Source organism: Blastocystis hominis (genome assembly GCF_000151665.1).
Source record: "Blastocystis hominis, Singapore isolate B (sub-type 7) whole genome shotgun sequence assembly, scaffold_4".
Lineage (NCBI taxonomy): Eukaryota > Bigyra > Opalinata > Blastocystidae > Blastocystis > Blastocystis hominis.
The window spans coordinates 170,066-188,485 of NW_013171849.1; the positions used below are offsets into that span (position 1 = coordinate 170,066).

Sequence of the window (18,420 nt, forward strand, 5' to 3'; positions counted from 1 at the left end):
TTTTTAAATGGGCTGTATTCAATCGACTCCTGAAGTGTCTTATGGTAGTTACTCAACGAATTATGTGTATTTGTCTGATGGGACCGAAGAATCCCTCGAAATGTATAAAGCGAATATTGGCAACTCCAGTAAAGTGTGTGTACGAGCCATAGAAATTGATTTAGAGATAGTTATCCTTCTCTTGCTTCAATCTCCCCAAAATGGACTTATTAAGCGATACGGACGCTTTCATTGTGGTATATGAGAAACAAAAAACAGGTTGGGTAGAGATTGATAGAACCGAAGTCCTTGTGAACAATAACAAGTAGTCATAACTGAATTTTTATCACTAGTCCTGTATTTGTGAAGCGAATTATTTTAAACTACGTTTTTGAAACTGTTCAAGAGTTGAAATTTGCTGTGTATGATGCTGATGAGCACTTGACCGCGGAGCAAGTACTTAGCATTACCTATTATTATTAATCGTTAAGATGGAGCTCCGCTCCAAAGATTTCATTGGAGAGGCCAGCGCTATTTTGTCCGAAATTGTTCATCGTCTCTCTGCGACGGAATTGAAGATTGTGAATGGCAAGTCGACGAACAGCACGATGCTCATCAAGTGTGAAGAGTTGGAGCAATCCAACAAGCTGGTTCGCGGTTGTCTAATGGGCATCGATCTGCCCCAGAACTGTTTCTTTATCATTTCTCATATCCTTTTTTTGGTTGTGTGTTGGATGGATGGATGGGTGGGTGGGTGGATGGTTTGCTCATTTGCTTGTTTGTTTGCTTGTTTGCTTGCTTGCTCATTTGCTCATTTGCTCATTTGCTCATTTGCTCATCCATCGATTCATCGAATTACCACAGTTCCTTCACCCAGATGACGTGGAATCCAACGGCAGCATCCTGATTTATCGCTCCGAAGTCCTCCCAGACAATCGCTGGGCGCCCTTCGAGATCGGCGTCTCCCTCTTCTGCAACAACGACTTCGTTCCTCTCTCCTCTCCTCCCTCTCACCTCCAGAGCCGTCCCATCATCATCTCCGTCTACCAATACGCCAAGAACGGCAAGCACGTTCTCCAAGGATCCACTCGCGTACTCCTCCTCCTCCTTCTCTCCTCTCCAGACCAACACCTCCGACTTCTGCAAAAGTACCAACCTCCAGCTCCAACTCTGCAACGGCGCCTCGAACGGGTTTTACTCCCTCTCTCCCTCCATTCTAGATCGATCTACGTCAGCCAAGCAGCGTGTATCACGCAGCCGAGCTTCCTCCAGTTCGTCAAAAGCGGCCTGGATCTCAACTTCATGGTGGCCATCGACTTCACCGCGAGCAACGGGAGCTACGACGCGGTCGGCACGCTGCACTACTACAACACCGAAAGCTTCCGTCGCGGAAATCTGAACTCGTACGAGAAGGCGATCACGCTGGTGGGGAACGTGCTGGAATACTACGATACGGATAAAAAATTCCCAACGTATGGGTTCGGAGCGTGCATCGATCAATCGACGACCACTTCGCATTGCTTCGCGCTGAATCGCAACGAAGACGATCCCGAAGTGGATGGCATTCGCGGAATTCTCGACGCCTATCACGCGATCATTCCGCAAATCCGCTTCAAAGGACCCACGTTGTTTTCGAATGTGCTGAAGAAAGCCATTCAGTGCGTTTTGCTGGCTGCGCTCACGCGTAGAAACGCAGTCGATATCCAGGAAGAGAAGTCCAAGTATTTGGTGCTGCTCATCATCACGGACGGGTGCATCGACGATTTCGACTCGACGACACAATTGATCGTCGATGGCGCTGATTACCCGCTTTCGATTCTGATTGTGGGCGTGGGAAGTGCCAACTTCGAAAAGATGGATGTTTTGGATGGGAACGACAAACGACTCAGTTACGGGGGAAAAGTGGCTTCCCGCGACATTGTGAAATTTGTCGCACTCAACGCGATTAAGGACCGAACGCCGCAGGAAATCGCGAAAACGCTGTTAGAGGAGATCCCGAGACAGGTCGTGGATTATATGAAAGCGAATGGAATCACGCCTGAATTGATTGCGGGTAAGGAAGCGGAAAGGTGGTGAGGGGTAGATCTGAAGTCGAAAGAGACGGCTTCAACGGTGTAGAGATGAGAAGAAGGGGGAAGGGACTATATGGTATTTGTAGCATTCATTGTGAATTGTTTGTTGGACACAGTTTCATTATGATTCAAGAATCTAGGATACAAAGATGCAGATATTGCAATGATCAACCAAAAGGATAGTGATTGAAACGAGCGCATTGGCCAATATTGGAGAATGCATGACACAACCCAATGCTTATCCGAAAAACAGAATTCAAATTGCTACTCTGAATTGGAGAAATAGGAGAAACATCTTATTTCTCGATTATTCCGGATTCCTTTGTACTCAAAATATGCCAGTCGAATCAAATAACGAAAAGCTGATTGCTGTGATCGGAGATGAGGTTGGAAATGAGTGGTTGTATAATCATGGAGTAGGATACTGTAACTGGATTATTGCTTGCTGGAATTGGTGATAAGAGTGAAAAGAACGGCACCAATTACATGATCGTGGATAAGGGTACGGAGTTTTTCCTTTTCTCTGATTTTCATAGACACGAAAGTAAAAGACATTGAAGCAGAGTTTAAGAGACTCTCGAAGCGCAGTGATATAGGTATTATCATTATCAACCAAAGCGTATCCTTTTTCTTCTTTTTGTTATTTAGATCGCAGATATGATTCGTCACATCTTGAATAATTACACTTCCACAATTCCGACTGTGATTGAGATTCCTAGCAAGGATAAGCCGTATTGGTTTTGGCAATTTTGGTGAGGAATAGATACGACGCTACTCGTGACACGGTGATTCGCAAGGTGGCCAAGATGCTTGGAACGGAAGAAGCTTGAGTTCTATACGATACAATGATAAATAGTGGCCTGTTAGTTTTATACATCAAGTGATAAACAAATCTATTTCACAGTTCATTTTATTCTTCGTGTTCTACTAGAATGGCACGTATGAAGATTTGTGGGACACAGCTGGGTATCGGAGACGATGATTTGGGCTTAATAATGCTCTTCCACATCTGTTTCCGCATTCTCAACTTTGTATGCCTCATAATTTCATTAGCAACGTATACATATGAAGTAGAAGGTGAAGTACCGCCGTATCCTTTCGTTATTGCATTTTCACTAGAATTTCGTTTGGTACGTTTGTAATTATTCAGCTTGTGATATGCGTGATTCTTGTTGCAGTATGAATGGGATCATGGAGTCAAATGCAGATTGAGATTTTTTCCATTTACTTTTCTTCGAAAGGAATTATATTGGAGATATCCTACTGCACAATACCTCATTATTATTTTTAAATAAAACAAATTGGATAGAATGAATGACAGTTAATTTCCTTGATGATACTCAACGAAGCGCAAAGCAACGATTCAGCTCTTCAGCATTCACAGCTTTCTATATGTAATTTCGGATATCATTAGTATTACCACATACTACATCGTAGAATCCAATCACCCATTCTCATCCTTGTTAGTTCTATAACCGAGCGCCTTCCTCCTCGACTCTCGTCTTCTATTCATCGCTCATCTTCCCAATGGTGTTCTGCATCGTGGAGCTGTCCATCGCGTTCATCTTCACCATCTTCACCTGTTCTCCCAAAGTGAGCGAAAAGCGGATCCGTTTCGGTCTCCACCTCCTCTGCTGCTGCATAATCCGCGACAACAACATCATCGACAGTCTCGTGTCCATCATCATGCGCCAGCCCTCCTTCCGCACCTTCTCTCTCAGCGACATCGTCGCCGGTTTACTCATGACCAACCTCGTCTACCACGAAAAAAACAACCTCATTAAGCACATCCCGAACCCCGACGAGCGCCTGCACATCCGCACCATGCGCGTCCACGAATTCATTGAATACATCCATCGCAACCGTATCGCTTCCCGCGCCTTTTCACGCCCAGCACAGCTCTCCCTCTCCTCCGAAGCCGTCCGCAAGGACGAACTCTCCAGGCATCGCCGGTCGGTTCTCCGCGTCACTTCGCAAGGCGCCGAGCCGGCTTCGCCCGCCTCTCTCTCCGCGATTGCCCAAAATACCCACTATTCTTGCGACGAAGAGCCGGTGTTCGTGGTGGATCGCGACGGAGAGAGGTACAAACTGCTCGCGAAGAACTCGGCGGACGACATTTTCGCGGGGATGGACGTGGAGATGGGGCAGGGGAGCTACGCGATGTCGCGGATGACGTACGGGATTTCGCGCGAGCAGCTGAATGTAGCGATCCCCGCGGGGTGAGATGTAGTATTTGGCGCACATGGCGACGTACGCGAACGCGGTGTATGGGTTTTCGCTGTTTGTTTTGAGCACAGAAGTGAGCTTTAGCGTGTTTCTGAACTCCTACCTGGAGAAAAACTCGCAGCCGCTGATGCGGCAGGTCAATCAGAACCTTCGCGAGACGTCCATGAAGGACTACAACCAGCTCAAAGTGAGTTTCTTTGGCGAGGGTGAGGCGCAGATCTCGCTGCAGTCGCTCATTCATGAGATTGGCGGCGCGCTGATCTACTGCACCGATCTCAATTTGTTTCTCTTCCTTTTCGACCTCTCTGATTTTGTAGAGTCGGCAGAACGCCTTGGTTCATCGCTTACGACGCCACCTACGACGCTGTCGTCATCAGCATTCGCGGGACCTGGTCCCTCACCGACGTCGTCACCGACATTCTAGCCGGTCCCCGCGGTTTTCTCCTCTCATTCGCAGACGTACAGCCCCTCGACGAAGCAGGGAAGGAATACGGATTCGACGGCACTGGCGAATACACCCACCGCGTACTGCGTCCAATCCACTCAATCAAAGCAAGGGAATGTACCTCGTAGCCAAGGAAGTTCTCAACGACGTCCTCCGAATGAACATTCTCCCCGCGATTTTCCACAAACAACCCATCAGCAACGACGATGTCGACCTTCCTCCCGAGCTCCTCGACCACGTTTCCACGTTTCCACGTTTCCACGAATAGATTACAGCGTCCACGCGGCTGGTGATCGTCGGCCATTCGCTGGGCGGCGGCGCGGCCGCTTTGATGTCAATCTTCCTGCAGAGTCAATACCCGAACACGTGCTGCGCCTTCGATCCCCCCGGCGAAACGCTCTCGCCCCGCCTGCGCGAAGAATCGACGCGGTTCATCACGACCACGGTGTTCGGGTACGACATCTTCCCGCGGGTTTCGTCGTACACGTTCAGTCTGCTGCAGGACAACATCGTGAGCTCGCTGTGCTACTGCAAGCTGAGCAAATCCCGGTTCTTCTGGCTGGCGTTCGCGAATAGACTGGACATGAAGTCGCTGTTTTACACGACGTTCGCGGAGATGTCGTGGGAGAAGCAGGACACGCTGTCGAACTGGCTGATGCAAGTGCGAATGAGGGAGGCGTGTGATGTAGAACCAGGAACATCAAGAGCAATACGCGAAGAAGTGCTTTTTGCCGGGGAATATTATGTACGTGAAGTTCGACAAGCTCTATGTGCTGACGAAGAAGGGAAGGAAGAAGACGCTGGTGAGGGAGAAGGCTGTGCACGCGGTCGCCGAAGAGTTCTTGGACATTCGGCTGGGACATCATTTCTGGTTTAATCACTGGGTTTTCCTCGTAGGGAAAGAAGGGGAGGGGCGTGAGGCGTAGTTTCCAGTTTGGTTGAAACGAGCGGCGGAGAATGCAACGGAGTGAAGGAGGAGAATCGGCTGCAAATCGTATATCATAACGGGAGAATGAAGGAATGAGTAATTCTTGCTGTATTTCGGTTAGGAAACAAGTTTTGATTGTTTGATTGTTTGTTTTATGAACCAATGAACGCGGCAAAAGGAAAGAATCCATAGGTGATGAGACATGAAAGGGGTAATAAATGAATGAATGAATGAATGAATGAATGAATGGTGGGTGGATATGTAATAATCAAACAGTCTTCCCCACGATCCGTCAGTAGATAAGACTCAAGGATTTGAATACTACATCAATGCATGTTATATCCAACAATAGGTGTGTGTTTTTCTTCCATACTAATCGTTCTCATTGATACCAAAAAGGAAAAACAATCTATTTCATTGCTCCACACACTTCAAAAATGGCATATAACATATCCACACTATCATCATGACAAAAGAAATCAAGCAAATTGCATGCTACTAACAAACACAGACTTGTATAAAGTCAAACAATTACACACAAAACTAAACAACAGATGCCAGCCATCGCAAAACAGTATAGATCGATTCTGGACGAAGCGACGAAGTCTGAAAAACCTGAAGATAAGCCTGTCCGTCGCCTCCAAACATACAGAAAATGACGAGATAGCCGAGGAGAGTTTTTCTGCACCTACTGCCGATAAAACGTCCTCTGAAGAAATCATATCCTAGACTGAAAAAATGAAAAAACACGTACAGGCCGATCACACTTGTTCAAAAGTAGACCAAAAGGGTGATTTTTCACAGATGGCATTTCAGATAAAAAGCACAACTCCTTTGATTGTAAAATTGACTAATAATAATAACTACTTGCTTCACTTCATCGAACCGACTTGAATCTGACGCGTCGACAAGGAAAAGAACTGAGATGAGTGTAATCAAAATAGAATACCTGCATCAACTTCACACAAAAATCGTTTCCATAATATTCGAAAAGACTACGATCAAAGAAATCACGAAAGCTCACTTCCTGTCCCCCGATATCATACGCCTTAAACGAAATACCGTTAAAGGTAAACGATTCTTCGTTTACATGCTACAAATAAACTGCAATTCCCGAAACACACCAAAGAAGGAGCCATTTGAATGATCTTATTGTTCTGAATTCTATACAGCATTGTTGTCTTTCCCGCATTATCCAAGCCTATAATAAACATCCCACATTTTTCTCACCGATTACGGCGATAGTAACATGCTTCGAATAGAGTCCAAAGTACTGCAAAAACGCGTAGAGCGTTTGCGAGAGCGTGTTTCCCATCCTTAAAAAAGCAAGTGATTACAACAAAGAACACGTCATCACACGATGTGTAGACTAAAAGTAGTCAGACTATTTTATAAAGCGGTCAAAAATTCACAGTTTGCGACGGTCCCTGCAGATGCACCACCCTTCCATTGACCGGGCATTGGCTCAAATAATCCGCGATCATCGCATCACTCCACTCCGAGACCCCGAAGACGACCACCGAATACCCCATCCTTTGTCGCGAAAACTCGGCGAACACGATGTGAATGCCGTACAAAAAATCGACCAGCTCGCTCAGCGGAACTTCCTGCGCGAAGCCTTCGATCACCCAGCGACGCAGCCCCTGCAGGGGCCGAGAAGGGAGCGAAAGCCTCCACGCGAAGTCGTTCTGCCAGCGCGGCGCGGCGCTGGCGGGATGGAAATTGCCGAGAGCGAGGGGCTCGGAGGTGGAGCTGGCGATGGAGGAGGAGGGCTGAAAGGAGGGCTGGGCGCGAGGGACGTCGGGGTAGAAAGGAGGGCACAGCGAGCTGGAGGAGGGCTGGGAGATGGGTCGAGAGGGAGGGAGGAGGTCGAAGGATTGGGAGGCTGGGGGAGGAAAAGAGGAGTAGGATTGGGAGGGCATAGAAGTATACGAGTCAGAGATAGGGTCATGAGATGGCGGAAAAGGGTCGTAGGCTTGCGGTATGGGGTCAAAGGACGAAGGACGCGTGGCGTAGTGCACGAGCCGGCCTTCCGAGCGATTGCCTGGCCGCTGGAGAAACGACGACCCATCGATCGGCGCCTCCCTCGCCCCAACCCCCGAGCTCCTGCGAGGATTCGGCCCAACGCCTCCCGTTCTCGACTCCTTCGCACTGCTATTCCCGCTGCTGTTTCCGTTCCCGTTCCCGTTCCCATTTCCATTTCCGTTTCCGTTTCCATTTCCATTGCTGTTCCCGCTGGACACGATCTGAGAACCCGCAGAGAAGGAGTAGAACGCCTCGCTCGGCGTGGCGGGCTGCGCCGAAGAGCCGTGTCTGTAAGGGATCGGCTGGGCGGAGCAGGCGGGCAGGGGCGCGGCGGGGCGCGGCGTAGCGCTGCGGAGAGGCGGATCCCTGCTGGGATAGCCGGAGAAACGGTCCGAGCTTGAGGGAATCCGCTCGCTGATGTGAACGGGGTCTGGCTTCATGGGGTGCAGCTCAAAGTCACGACTGTAGTTGCTGGCCTTGTGAATCACGAGCTCGTGGAGCTTGCTGAACTGGACTTCGAAGGCGTAGCGACGGCCGTTGAAGAGAAAGGCCGTGTTCTCCAAATCATTTCTGGCCTCCGTGTAATTGTAGAGGTGAGAGTATTGAACGAGGGCCTGAGGGCCAGCATCATGAACGAACATGCGTATGCGTGAAACGATCCCAAACTGACTACACGCCTAATGAAAACCTGTTTGAGCAAAATACCGAATAAAACTGTCGTAAGGATATAGACGACCTATCAGAAGAAATGATGGAGATTAAAAGGACACTCTTGGGAGATGTTATCTCGTTTTGTCGAATCAACTCGTTGTAGCGAGAAAATTCAAGTTCAACTATATTCCCAAAAATAACTAGTTTATTCTTTGTGTAAAATCTCTTCACTTTAATAGCGTCTTCTAAAGATAACATTTCAATGAGTGCCTGTATGTAAATTTGAGGTTATAACCCACCTGATTATTTGGACGAAGTATGAACACTTGTTTCACAATACAGACTTTACTAATTTCATCGAATATGTCAAACTAGGGAGATAAGTGGAAAATTTCGAATTATACGCGAGAAATATTATGGGTTATGTTGGTAGCATGCAAAACTTTCGAAACGAAGACATTTGACATTCTCTACAGCTCATGGAAGGCACGTTCGGCAGACTTTGTAAATTTAAGAAAACGCCGAGTAGATATATATATTCTAAAACGTATTAACAGGAAAAATCACGAATAAACAAATTTGGTATTCACGTAAAATAAAATAGTGGAAACATTTATTCTACATTTGACGATTTTCCATTTCTTTCGCTTCTCTATTCAATCCCTGTTAGACGTTATGGGATATTGTGTAGAAATAAGTATGATTCACCAGGGTACTATCTTGAACATATATATATTACTACGACTAAATCGCGCAATGACTTCTACGGAAAGGTCGCTTCATAGCGCAATGGACTCCTTGTTCTAAAGGCCAGGAAGACAGTATAACGGTTATACTTCCATTTTGGCCGTAACACAGAATTGCGGGAATAGGTGTACAGAGCCAAGGTTTTTTTCACTCTATACTTTTGTCAATAGGTCATGTTTAGAGCGCTTGCTAGAACTGCTCCGATGGTTAGAACAGCCATTTCCATGAGATACTTTGCATCTCAGGAAAGACTTGGATTTTACTCTTCATTTATAGACATTCCTTCCCGTTGAAGAGGTTACATCGCGGATGTTAGATGTTGTGAAGAAATTCGATGCGGTTGACGCAACTCGTGTAGGCACTTTGAATAGTCATGTTCATCATTCTAGGTCACTCCAACTGCTCATTTCCAGAATGATTTAAAGCTAGATTCGCTTAATGTGGTGGAGTTGATCATGGCGATTGAAGATGAGTTTGCTCTTGAAATTGCAGATGACGTCGCCGAAAAGATTCACACTGTCGGAGATGCTATCAAGTTTGTGAGCGAACACCCTTTCTCCAAGTAATTTCCTTCAATAGGAACTGATGTTTATTATAATGGCAATCGGCTTGTTTGTTGCTGTCAAATACGAATTGTTTGATCCTTAGGTTTTGTATTTTCATGGTCGAACTGTCTCGCCAGACTCTTTTTCTGTGCTCTCTCGTCCTCATCTATATATTTTTAAATACATGTCGTCGTTTGCTCGTGGCTACGGCGCCATCTCTAATTTCTGAAAACAAACTCACCCAAAATGGCTACGGATTTCTGTCATCTCTGTCCTCAGTCGAATTTGGAGTTTGCCGCTTTCTTGCCTATCAAGTCCTGGATCATGTTCCCATTGATAAATATATGTGCTTCTTCTCCGTTTTATCATGTGTTGTCTGTGGCGTGATGAGTATCGTATCCCCTGACAATCTGCAAGTGGACCCACAGTTATTCTATTGTGTTTGCTTCGGTATATTGTTTATCTGTCTGGGACTTCCGTTTCCGTGCTCATCAATGGTCGTTCGGCAGTACATCGCTCCAACCTGTGGAATTTTTAACATTCTTTTGTGATATTCAGATCGCAATTTCATCTGGTCGTTGATAGCAATCAGCTCGTGCGTGGGTTCGATCGTGGCTACGAATCTTGCCTACTTTGTTCCAAATCGTTCCAGGTTTTTCCAGCTGGTCGTTCAATTTGGGCTTGGCTGCACCGTCTTCTTCTATGTGTTCTTCCCCGCAACTCGCTATCAGAAGGAGGAAAAGGAAGCGAAGGAGCCGCAGGCAAGCTCTCTCTCGCGCACTCGCGAGTTTTTATGCATTCTCTTCTGCATCCTCACCTATTTCTTTGTCTTCTCCGCTCTTTTCGCTGAGAAATAGACCTATTTCACACGTCGAATGATCGCCGAGTGGATTTCCATTTACACCCGAACCCTCTTTGATGTCCCTAGCGATCGCATCCAATCCATGTACACACTCAGCAACAGCCTCTTCGAGGCTGCGAGCGTCGTTTCTCTCCTCGTCTTCGGATCACTTCGCTTCCACAATCTAGCGATCGTTATGGCGGTTTATCTCACCATCGCCACGCTGTTTGTCGCACTCCCCATGACCAAACAGCCGATGGTTTATTACGCGAGTTCTCTCTTAACGGGATTCTTCTTGTCGGTGCCGTACGCCTCTCTGGAGCTGGTTCTCATGGATGTGTGCACATCCTTCAATCTGAATCGAGTCCTCAGCATCGTGAGTTTGTGTGGACAGGTCGCTGCTGCATTGGCTGGATATCCAACCAGTCTCTTCTTTTCGCATCTCTGCTCTTTTGAGTATGCACCTCTCGTGCAAACGGCCGTGTTGGCGGTTGCCTGTTGCTGCATTTGGATGGTAGTTGTGCTTAAGAATGACAAAACCGACAAGGGTAAAGAAAAGGAAGAATGAATTGTTTGTTGAAAAAGTCTTGATTTTGTCACTTTTCTTATTCAAATAGTTCATATGCCCGGTACATTGCAGTTGAATATTGGGTGAGCTCTAGGTCTTGTTGGAGATACAGCAGATACAGTTTACACGATTTCAAAAGATGTTGAGGTTGTACCGACTTTCGATGCGATGGGATTGAACCCGGATTTGTTGCGAGGCATTTATGCATACGGTAAGGGGTGGTTGGTGAAAGCTTGTTTCTTACGTGTTTGTAGGTTTCGAAAAGCCCTCGGCCATTCAGCAGCGTGCGATTCTCCCCATTATCAAAGGCAGAGACGTTATCGCTCAATCCCAGTCAGGAACGGGAAAGACCGGTGTGTTCTGCATCGGAGTGCTTCAGAACATCGACCCCTCTCTCATGGAGACGCAGGCCCTCATTTTATCGCCCACGCGCGAGTTGGCTGAGCAATCACAGAAAGTGCTGCTTTCGATCGGAGATTGCATGAAAGTGCAGTGCCACGCATGCGTTGGAGGCAAGAGTCTGAGCGATGACATCCGTCGTCTCGATTACGGTGTCCAGGTGGTGTCCGGCACTCCGGGCCGTGTCTACGATATGATCAACCGTCGTCACCTGCGAACGCGCAATATCAAGATCCTGGTGATCGACGAAGGCGATGAGATGCTGAATCAGGGCTTCAAGGAGCAGCTGTACGATATCTACCGCTATCTGCCTCCAGCAACGCAAGTGGTGCTTGTTTCTGCGACGATGCCGAAGGAGGTGCTGGACATGACGAGCAAGTTCATGAACGAGCCTGTGAAAATCCTTGTGAAGCGCGATGAGCTGACGCTGGAGGGCATCAAGCAGTTCTTCGTGGCGGTGGAGCGCGAGGAGTGGAAGTTCGACACGCTGTGCGACCTGTACAACAACCTGACCATCACGCAGGCCGTCATCTTCTGCAACACGCGGCGCAAAGTGGAGTGGCTGGCGGCGAAGCTGCGCGAGGCGAACTTCACGGTGAGCTCGATGCACGGAGACATGCCGCAGAAGGAACGCGATCGCATTATGGAGGAGTTCCGAGCCGGAAATAGCCGAGTGCTGATCGCTACCGACGTGTGGGGACGAGGACTGGATGTGCAGCAGGTGTCGCTGGTGATTAATTACGATCTGCCGAATAGTCGAGAGCTGTATATTCATCGGATTGGACGATCCGGACGATTCGGAAGGAAGGGCGTCGGAATCAACTTTGTCACGAATGAGGATATCAGCGTTCTGAGAGATATCGAGCAGTACTACAGCACGCAGATCGATGAAATGCCTATGAACATTAACGATTTAATCTGGGATGTTTGTTGGAATCGGTGGAAAAACAAAATCACTAGGTCGGTTATAAATGTGACTGGACTCAAATCCTCATAGTCTTGGCTTCTCGATTTGCTTCCTCCTAAATACGACCCCACCATTCACACTCTTTTCGAACAAACAACAATGCTACCAAACCGCTAGTCATTTAGAAAGTGGGGTAGGAAGCGGCCATGTTAATACCGCAGATACCCTCTCCCTGATCTCTATGAGCGATCTTCACGTATCCCTTATCACCCCAAGAAGCACCCCAAGAGTTCTTCACAATAATGTACTCCTTCGCATAACCGACGGCGAGCACTCCGTGGTTCAGAGAGGTTCCGCACATATCCGAGTCCAGAACACCTCCAGTGTACATCTGGAAGACGAAGGAATCGGCCTGAATAGCCACAGACACGGGGGCCTTGGTCAGAGCCTGCTTAAGAGCAACACCATCGTTGGCAGGAACATCCTCATATCCAGTGATAGAAATGACAGAGGTGCACTGGTCATCCTTGCAATCCTCGTCCTTAGCGTGGTAAGGATAGTCCTCCTCAGTGCACAGACCCTTCTTCATGACGTACTCGAAAGCGGTATCCATGAAACCACCTCCGCATCCAGCATCCTCAGTATCGCAATCCACAAGCTGCTGCTCAGACAGAGACACCAGCTTTCCGGTGGCAACGAAGTTTCCTCCCTCCAGAGCTCCGGTAGCAGAGAAAGCCCAGCAAGATCCGCAAGAACCCTGGTTCTTCACAGGGGTCACGGCTCCCTTTTCTCTCCAGTCGATGGACTCCACAGCCATGTTGTTAAGCACACGAGCCTGCTTGTGGTTCAAGGGCTTCTTCATGCATCCGCAGAGCTTCGAGGTAGCGAACTCCGTGTTGGTCATATCAGCGAAGGGAGTCATTCCCAGAGTGAAAGAGTGCTCGTCACTGTTGAACTTCTCGATCCAGTCCATGTTGTAGGCAAGCACCTTCTTGCGGTACTCTCTCTCAGAGCTGAGGTAGTTCTTTCCATACTTAGCTTCGAAAGTTTGGAAAAGCTTCTCATAGTAAGCATCCGAGTGAAGGTTCAGGCTCAGGGCCACAGCGAACAGAACAAAGAAAATAGATTTCATAGCTCACAAAGATATTTTGAAAATATGGACGGAAGGAACCGACCACTGAGATCATGAAACACTATTTTGGGAGCGAATAATATGAGACGACGTGTATTTGTTCATTGGATGAACCAATAATTGAATAAGGAATCCATCCTATTTCTGGAATGTCAAATTCTGGAATCCATTTTGATTTCCAGAAAAAGGGGCGATTTCTCTTTTCGGTTGATCTTTAGGAAAAAGGATGCCTGAGACTGAGATAAGTATATATGGGGGATTTCATAGGTCTCTTCTACAAATTATCATCGTAGTTTCCTTTGAAAGAGTGTTTCGTAGTCACAGCATGTGCTATCAAAGCAGCAACTTCAAGAAGAAATTATGCCTACGCTAAACAAGCAATTTGACGGTTTGTGAACTCTTTCAAATTGAAATTAGTTGTGTACGACCTCCAAGTCGTGGTCGAAGCAATAAATAAGAAGTTGAGAGATTTTTCCTTTTCCATTTCTGAAGTTACCTGTGATGATGGAGTTACGTACTATTGTTTCAACAACAAAGTATTGATTATTGGCATTCTGACAGAGAGGTTGCCGATTTAGCTTCCAGTCAATGTGCTTTGAGCAAAACTCATCTTCAAGTATTGCAATTGGCGATTCAGGCAATACAATCGTCTCGATATTCTCGCTGGTTTCATTCTTAGGCAAGAAAACATCTCTTATGATTCGGTTGTGAGTTCTGTGAAAAGCAATTTGTCCGGCGATGTTGTATCATCTCTAGTGTAATTCATAAAGGTTTAGGAAACAGATTCGATACTTGAGGAATTGCTCGAAGAGAAGTGGTTGCTGAAATACGTTGGCCATTCCATCGCTTGTCTTATGTTAAGGTTCTTCCGTCTGTTGTAACCGTAGTAGCAGGTCCTCGGTTACTAGTCGAGTTGAGCAGTTGGCTAGTGGATACACTGAAAGTACCTGAGTGCTCGGTTTGTATGGATCCTGTTGTTGGCGTTTTTATATTTGATTTCTTCTTCTTACATTCTAGGGAATCAATTGTCCACACAGTTGTGGAGCGGTTCTGCATCGTTCTTGCGCATATAAATTACTCCTGTCATCTCGTGTTAGTAGTGACTATGCGAAAGGAAAGTGTCCTGGCTGCAAGCAACCGTGGTTTGCAGATATCAATCAGTTTTCGGATTCTGGAAGGATCTATGTGGACAGTGTACTCTAACATCATCAAGAATCTTGTTTGTAAGCTTAGTTTAGTTTAGTTTAGTTTAGTTTAGATGAAATTGGTGATATGGTGATATAAAATAAACACAAAAGCCAACTGTTTGTTACAAACACATGAAGAATAGTTAATGGAATTCAAATACTGCAGAAGCTTATTCTTAATATCTTGCTTTCCATAAGGAGCATACCCACCCCAAGATCGATCAAAGCTATGGTTAAGAAAAAAGTCAAAAAGTCAACCAAAGCATGTTAAACTCGCTGAACGTATCGATGTAATTAAAAATGTCATTTACTCCATACTTTATTTGTTTCATGGTAGGATTCAGTCGCTTCAGTTCATTCTGAAACGTCTCAATTATGACTATATTGATATTCAGAGAGAGGATCTTTACATCGCATACATTGCGTTATCGATGGAAAATCGTAGTAAGACCTAGTATCCACTCCTCTTCTTTGACATAACAGAATGGTATGTCTTTTAGGTTCTTGCTACATGGTTAGCACAAAAGAACAATAGTCAATACATTATTGGACATTTGATAAAATAATAGATGTTACTATAACCGCGATTTTGTTATTGTTAAAATGTATTATCTACTAATTGAATCAAATAATAATATGCAGAAGGAAGGAGATACGACCTCTTCCATCTGAAATTGGAAGAAGTGTTATAAACCAAGTGTTAGGAATTTTGTGTAGAACACTCTAATGATTTATACACAGTTTTATTAATAATTCGTTGCTGAGTAGACTGCTTGATGTATTCTGTGTGTGTAAAATAAGCATTTTCACATTGTGAAATACCCTTCATCTAGATTGTGGTAGAATCAAATTTTAAAAATAGTTTCAATATAATTCACGCGTTAAATCTGATGTTCGAGTCAAATGACCTAACCTAACTCTAATTTTAAAATATCCTTATATCTTTCATTAAATATGTGATCTGATCACTAGAAAAAAGCAAATCGAACTGACAATCTGTCAAGTGCCTATTTCTCACTGTTTCAATAATAGTATTCATAAAACCATCTTCATAGCTTTTATAAATAATGTCAAATTGTTCTTCCAACCATATCCAATACCAATTTACCAACCTATTCAAACATCAACATGTAAATACCAAAATACCCAAAATACTGTACAGCAATTTACGATCCTATTCAAACGCAAATCAACTGTAAAGCACATCGTAGTTAAAAGTAGAGAAAGATAATAAATCCCGCTAAATAAATCCCTAATAAATTCGACAGATCTCTATGAAGATAGGATAATGTACTGGGATTATACTGAATCGACAGTAGGAGGTATATTCCCGCGGAATATAAAAGCACGCCAAATACGGTAATCATAAATTAATGTCGAATAGTGTCCTGGGAATTGATTTTGGAACATCCTTTTCCTCTGTGGCCATTCTGTTTAAAGGAGAGATAAAGGTTGTTCATGATGAAAACGGAAGTACCTATATTCCGTCAGTTGTTTGTTTCCGTGAGAAGGAGAAGGTGGGAGCGGCCGCCGAGCATTTCAAAAAGAAATACCCCAAAAACACCATTTACGAAATCAAGCGTATTGTTGGTTGCCGATACGATGATGCGATTGTTTCTCGGATGCAGAAGATTTGGCCTTTTTCTGTTGTTGAAGGAATGGAACATCGCGTGCAAGTGGAGTTTTATGTGAACGATAAACGTCGACGTTACTACCCTGAGTATGTGATCTCGAAAGTTTTGAAATATCTGGTTGGGCTGGCGGAGAATGTGACTGGAGAGAAGTACTCCAAGGCTGTGATTACCGTTCCTGCTAACTTTAATGACACACAGCGAAAGTGTATTCGGGTAGCTGCTCGTTTTGCCAATCTCGAGGTGCTACGTATCATGGACGAGCCTGTCGCTGCAGCTGTTGCTATTTCGATTCAGACGAACATCGACAATAGCCGTGTATTAGTTTATGATCTTGGAGGAGGTACTTTCGATTTCACCATTCTGGAAGTGACAGTAAATGACTACCGTGTAAAGGCTACCGACGGAGATCCCTGCCTGGGCGGAGCGGATTTCACCAATGCCTTGATGGCGCTGTCTCGCCAGAAGATCATCCAAGACGAGGGCGTGGACAGCAACGAGAACCCGCGTCTCGAAGTGGAGCTTCGCAGCGTCTGCGAGACGATCAAGCAGGAGCTCACCTCTCTGGAGCAAGCCCAGATGGACATCGACCTGTCGCGCTACGGAGGGTCGATGTGCTACACGCTGACGATCAGTCGCTCCGAGTTCGAGAGCGTGATCGTGGGGCAGATCAAGCGCTCCGTCGACATCGTCGAGAACTGCATGAAGACCTACGACGTGGACATTTCGTCCGTCTCGGGCATCGCTCTGGTCGGCGGCTCCTCCTGCATCCCGCTCATCCGCAAGGAGCTCAACGAGCGCTTCCCCACGCTCCGCATCCTCTCCGGCTTCGACTCACGCGAAGTCGTCTGTCGCGGCGCGCTCGTCCAGGCGCTCTCCCTCATCGACGAGCCCGACCTCGTCTCCCCGACGCCCGCCGTGGTCTCTCCCAAGACCCAGCCCGACATCGCCTCCTCCACCCCCGTTTCCACCATCGAAACGCCCTCCCTCGTCCGCCCCTCCGCCTATCGCGAGAATCTCAACCGTAACGCGCGTCCGGAGGAGCTGCTCCCCTCCGCCTCCGCCTCCTCGCTCTCCACGCCGCAGTCCGTGTCGCCCTCCGCGGTCCCGTCGCTCAGCTCGCCCCAGCGGATCTCGCTCTCCTCGTCGCAGCGTCTCTCCGGATCGTCCACGCTCGAGGTCAAGCCCATCAGTCTCCAGCCCGTCCCTCTCTCCCTCCCCAAGCGTCCTTCTACGCCCTCTCTCTCCTCGCCCTCTCTCGCACCCGTTCCTGCGCCCATTCCCGCACCAATTCCCGCACCGATTCCCGCACCAATTCCCGCACCAATTCCCGCACCAGTTGCTGCACCGACACACGACTTCGGGAAGGTGCATATCCATCCAACGACGCCTCTGGACCTTGGAATCCGCGTGCAGGGCAAGTACATGAGCGTGATTATTCCGCGGAACACGCCGCTGCCGACCTCGATGTCGAAGACGTACCAGACGAACGAGGACCATCCGGACTGCGTGCACTGCTGCATGTACCAGGGCAACCACGAGCTGGTGGCGAACGATGTGAAGATCGGGATCATCAAGGCGAAGGACATTCCGGTGTACCCCAACGTGCGCAGCCTGATCTCCATCACGTTTTCGATCGATATCAATGGAGTTTTTTCTGTGTCTGCGTCGGTTGTGGGCTCCGAAATGCCGGTGACAATCGAGATGCTGGACTCGGTTCTGTTGACAGACAAGATGATCGACAATATTATAGATGAGGACAAGCGAGAGAAGGAGGAGATTATAAAGGAAATGAGGGAGGATTTGATCAGCGAAATCGAGTTGAGGCTTCAGGACTTGGAGAACAGCGATAACTATCGGATGATCGCGTTGGTGGCTCGCGAGCGAGATTGGCTGAACGAGAATATGTATACTGGCAGTGTGGAGGAGCTGCAGCAGTGTTTGGATAGGTTGAAATAAAGATTGTGTCGTGTTTGTTCGAACAAGGACGCGAAGAGCTTTCGTTCTTCATATGGTCTTTGAAGCACTTCGCGATCTCCATCATGTCCACGCGGTCCTTGAACAAAATCGTTTTCAGCTTCGCGTCGCAGAGGATCTCGCGCCGATTCGCCGGGTTCTGGAGATTCTTCTCGTGGAT

The 18,420-nt window shown here is 46.9% G+C and overlaps 10 protein-coding genes; 7 read left to right on the forward strand and 3 right to left on the reverse strand.

The window, feature by feature from the left end:
- Nucleotides 1-7: 7 nt before the first annotated feature.
- On the forward strand, nucleotides 8-462 carry GSBLH_T00006692001 (uncharacterized protein; the record flags this gene model as incomplete). Its single annotated transcript, XM_013042462.1, has 3 exons — nucleotides 8-139; nucleotides 171-304; nucleotides 333-462. The coding sequence occupies 3 exons, from the start codon at nucleotides 8-10 to the stop codon at nucleotides 460-462; spliced, it is 396 nt and encodes a 131-aa protein (XP_012897916.1).
- A 255-nt stretch (nucleotides 463-717) lies between these two features.
- Nucleotides 718-2,147, forward strand: GSBLH_T00003681001 (uncharacterized protein; the record flags this gene model as incomplete). XM_013042463.1 has 5 exons in its annotated part: nucleotides 718-966; nucleotides 1,000-1,071; nucleotides 1,103-1,170; nucleotides 1,200-2,032; nucleotides 2,063-2,147. The coding sequence occupies 5 exons, from the start codon at nucleotides 718-720 to the stop codon at nucleotides 2,095-2,097; spliced, it is 1,257 nt and encodes a 418-aa protein (XP_012897917.1). The 3' UTR covers nucleotides 2,098-2,147.
- A 239-nt stretch (nucleotides 2,148-2,386) lies between these two features.
- Nucleotides 2,387-2,881, forward strand: GSBLH_T00003682001 (uncharacterized protein; the record flags this gene model as incomplete). The annotated part of the gene is made up of 5 exons (XM_013042464.1): nucleotides 2,387-2,437; nucleotides 2,472-2,553; nucleotides 2,588-2,670; nucleotides 2,700-2,782; nucleotides 2,815-2,881. 5 exons carry the CDS (start codon nucleotides 2,387-2,389, stop codon nucleotides 2,879-2,881), a joined length of 366 nt encoding a protein of 121 aa, XP_012897918.1.
- Nucleotides 2,882-4,440: 1,559 nt separating this feature from the next.
- Nucleotides 4,441-5,648, forward strand: GSBLH_T00003683001 (uncharacterized protein; the record flags this gene model as incomplete). The annotated part of the gene is made up of 5 exons (XM_013042465.1): nucleotides 4,441-4,669; nucleotides 4,702-4,802; nucleotides 4,835-4,960; nucleotides 4,991-5,383; nucleotides 5,412-5,648. 5 exons carry the CDS (start codon nucleotides 4,441-4,443, stop codon nucleotides 5,646-5,648), a joined length of 1,086 nt encoding a protein of 361 aa, XP_012897919.1.
- Nucleotides 5,649-6,193: 545 nt separating this feature from the next.
- On the reverse strand, nucleotides 6,194-6,965 carry GSBLH_T00006693001 (uncharacterized protein; the record flags this gene model as incomplete). The annotated part of the gene is made up of 7 exons (XM_013042466.1): nucleotides 6,194-6,265; nucleotides 6,343-6,375; nucleotides 6,405-6,500; nucleotides 6,537-6,645; nucleotides 6,697-6,743; nucleotides 6,775-6,851; nucleotides 6,881-6,965. The coding sequence occupies 7 exons, from the start codon at nucleotides 6,963-6,965 to the stop codon at nucleotides 6,194-6,196; spliced, it is 519 nt and encodes a 172-aa protein (XP_012897920.1).
- Nucleotides 6,966-9,214: 2,249 nt separating this feature from the next.
- On the forward strand, nucleotides 9,215-9,680 carry GSBLH_T00003684001 (uncharacterized protein). XM_013042467.1 has 2 exons: nucleotides 9,215-9,427; nucleotides 9,463-9,680. Exons 1-2 carry the CDS (start codon nucleotides 9,383-9,385, stop codon nucleotides 9,637-9,639), a joined length of 222 nt encoding a protein of 73 aa, XP_012897921.1. The 5' UTR covers nucleotides 9,215-9,382; the 3' UTR covers nucleotides 9,640-9,680.
- Nucleotides 9,681-11,119: 1,439 nt separating this feature from the next.
- GSBLH_T00003685001 (uncharacterized protein) lies at nucleotides 11,120-12,423 on the forward strand (the record flags this gene model as incomplete). XM_013042468.1 has 2 exons in its annotated part: nucleotides 11,120-11,238; nucleotides 11,282-12,423. The coding sequence occupies exons 1-2, from the start codon at nucleotides 11,196-11,198 to the stop codon at nucleotides 12,421-12,423; spliced, it is 1,185 nt and encodes a 394-aa protein (XP_012897922.1). The 5' UTR covers nucleotides 11,120-11,195.
- Nucleotides 12,424-12,493: 70 nt separating this feature from the next.
- On the reverse strand, nucleotides 12,494-13,465 carry GSBLH_T00003686001 (uncharacterized protein; the record flags this gene model as incomplete). XM_013042469.1 has 1 exon in its annotated part: nucleotides 12,494-13,465. The coding sequence occupies one exon, from the start codon at nucleotides 13,463-13,465 to the stop codon at nucleotides 12,515-12,517; it is 951 nt and encodes a 316-aa protein (XP_012897923.1). The 3' UTR covers nucleotides 12,494-12,514.
- Nucleotides 13,466-14,719: 1,254 nt separating this feature from the next.
- Nucleotides 14,720-15,187, reverse strand: GSBLH_T00003687001 (uncharacterized protein; the record flags this gene model as incomplete). XM_013042470.1 has 3 exons in its annotated part: nucleotides 15,063-15,187; nucleotides 14,911-15,031; nucleotides 14,720-14,879 (listed from the first exon to the last, which is right to left on the reverse strand). Exons 1-3 carry the CDS (start codon nucleotides 15,067-15,069, stop codon nucleotides 14,720-14,722), a joined length of 288 nt encoding a protein of 95 aa, XP_012897924.1. The 5' UTR covers nucleotides 15,070-15,187.
- An 838-nt stretch (nucleotides 15,188-16,025) lies between these two features.
- GSBLH_T00003688001 (uncharacterized protein) lies at nucleotides 16,026-18,249 on the forward strand (the record flags this gene model as incomplete). XM_013042471.1 has 1 exon in its annotated part: nucleotides 16,026-18,249. One exon carries the CDS (start codon nucleotides 16,026-16,028, stop codon nucleotides 18,240-18,242), a length of 2,217 nt encoding a protein of 738 aa, XP_012897925.1. The 3' UTR covers nucleotides 18,243-18,249.
- Between the last annotated feature and the right edge of the window lie 171 nt (nucleotides 18,250-18,420).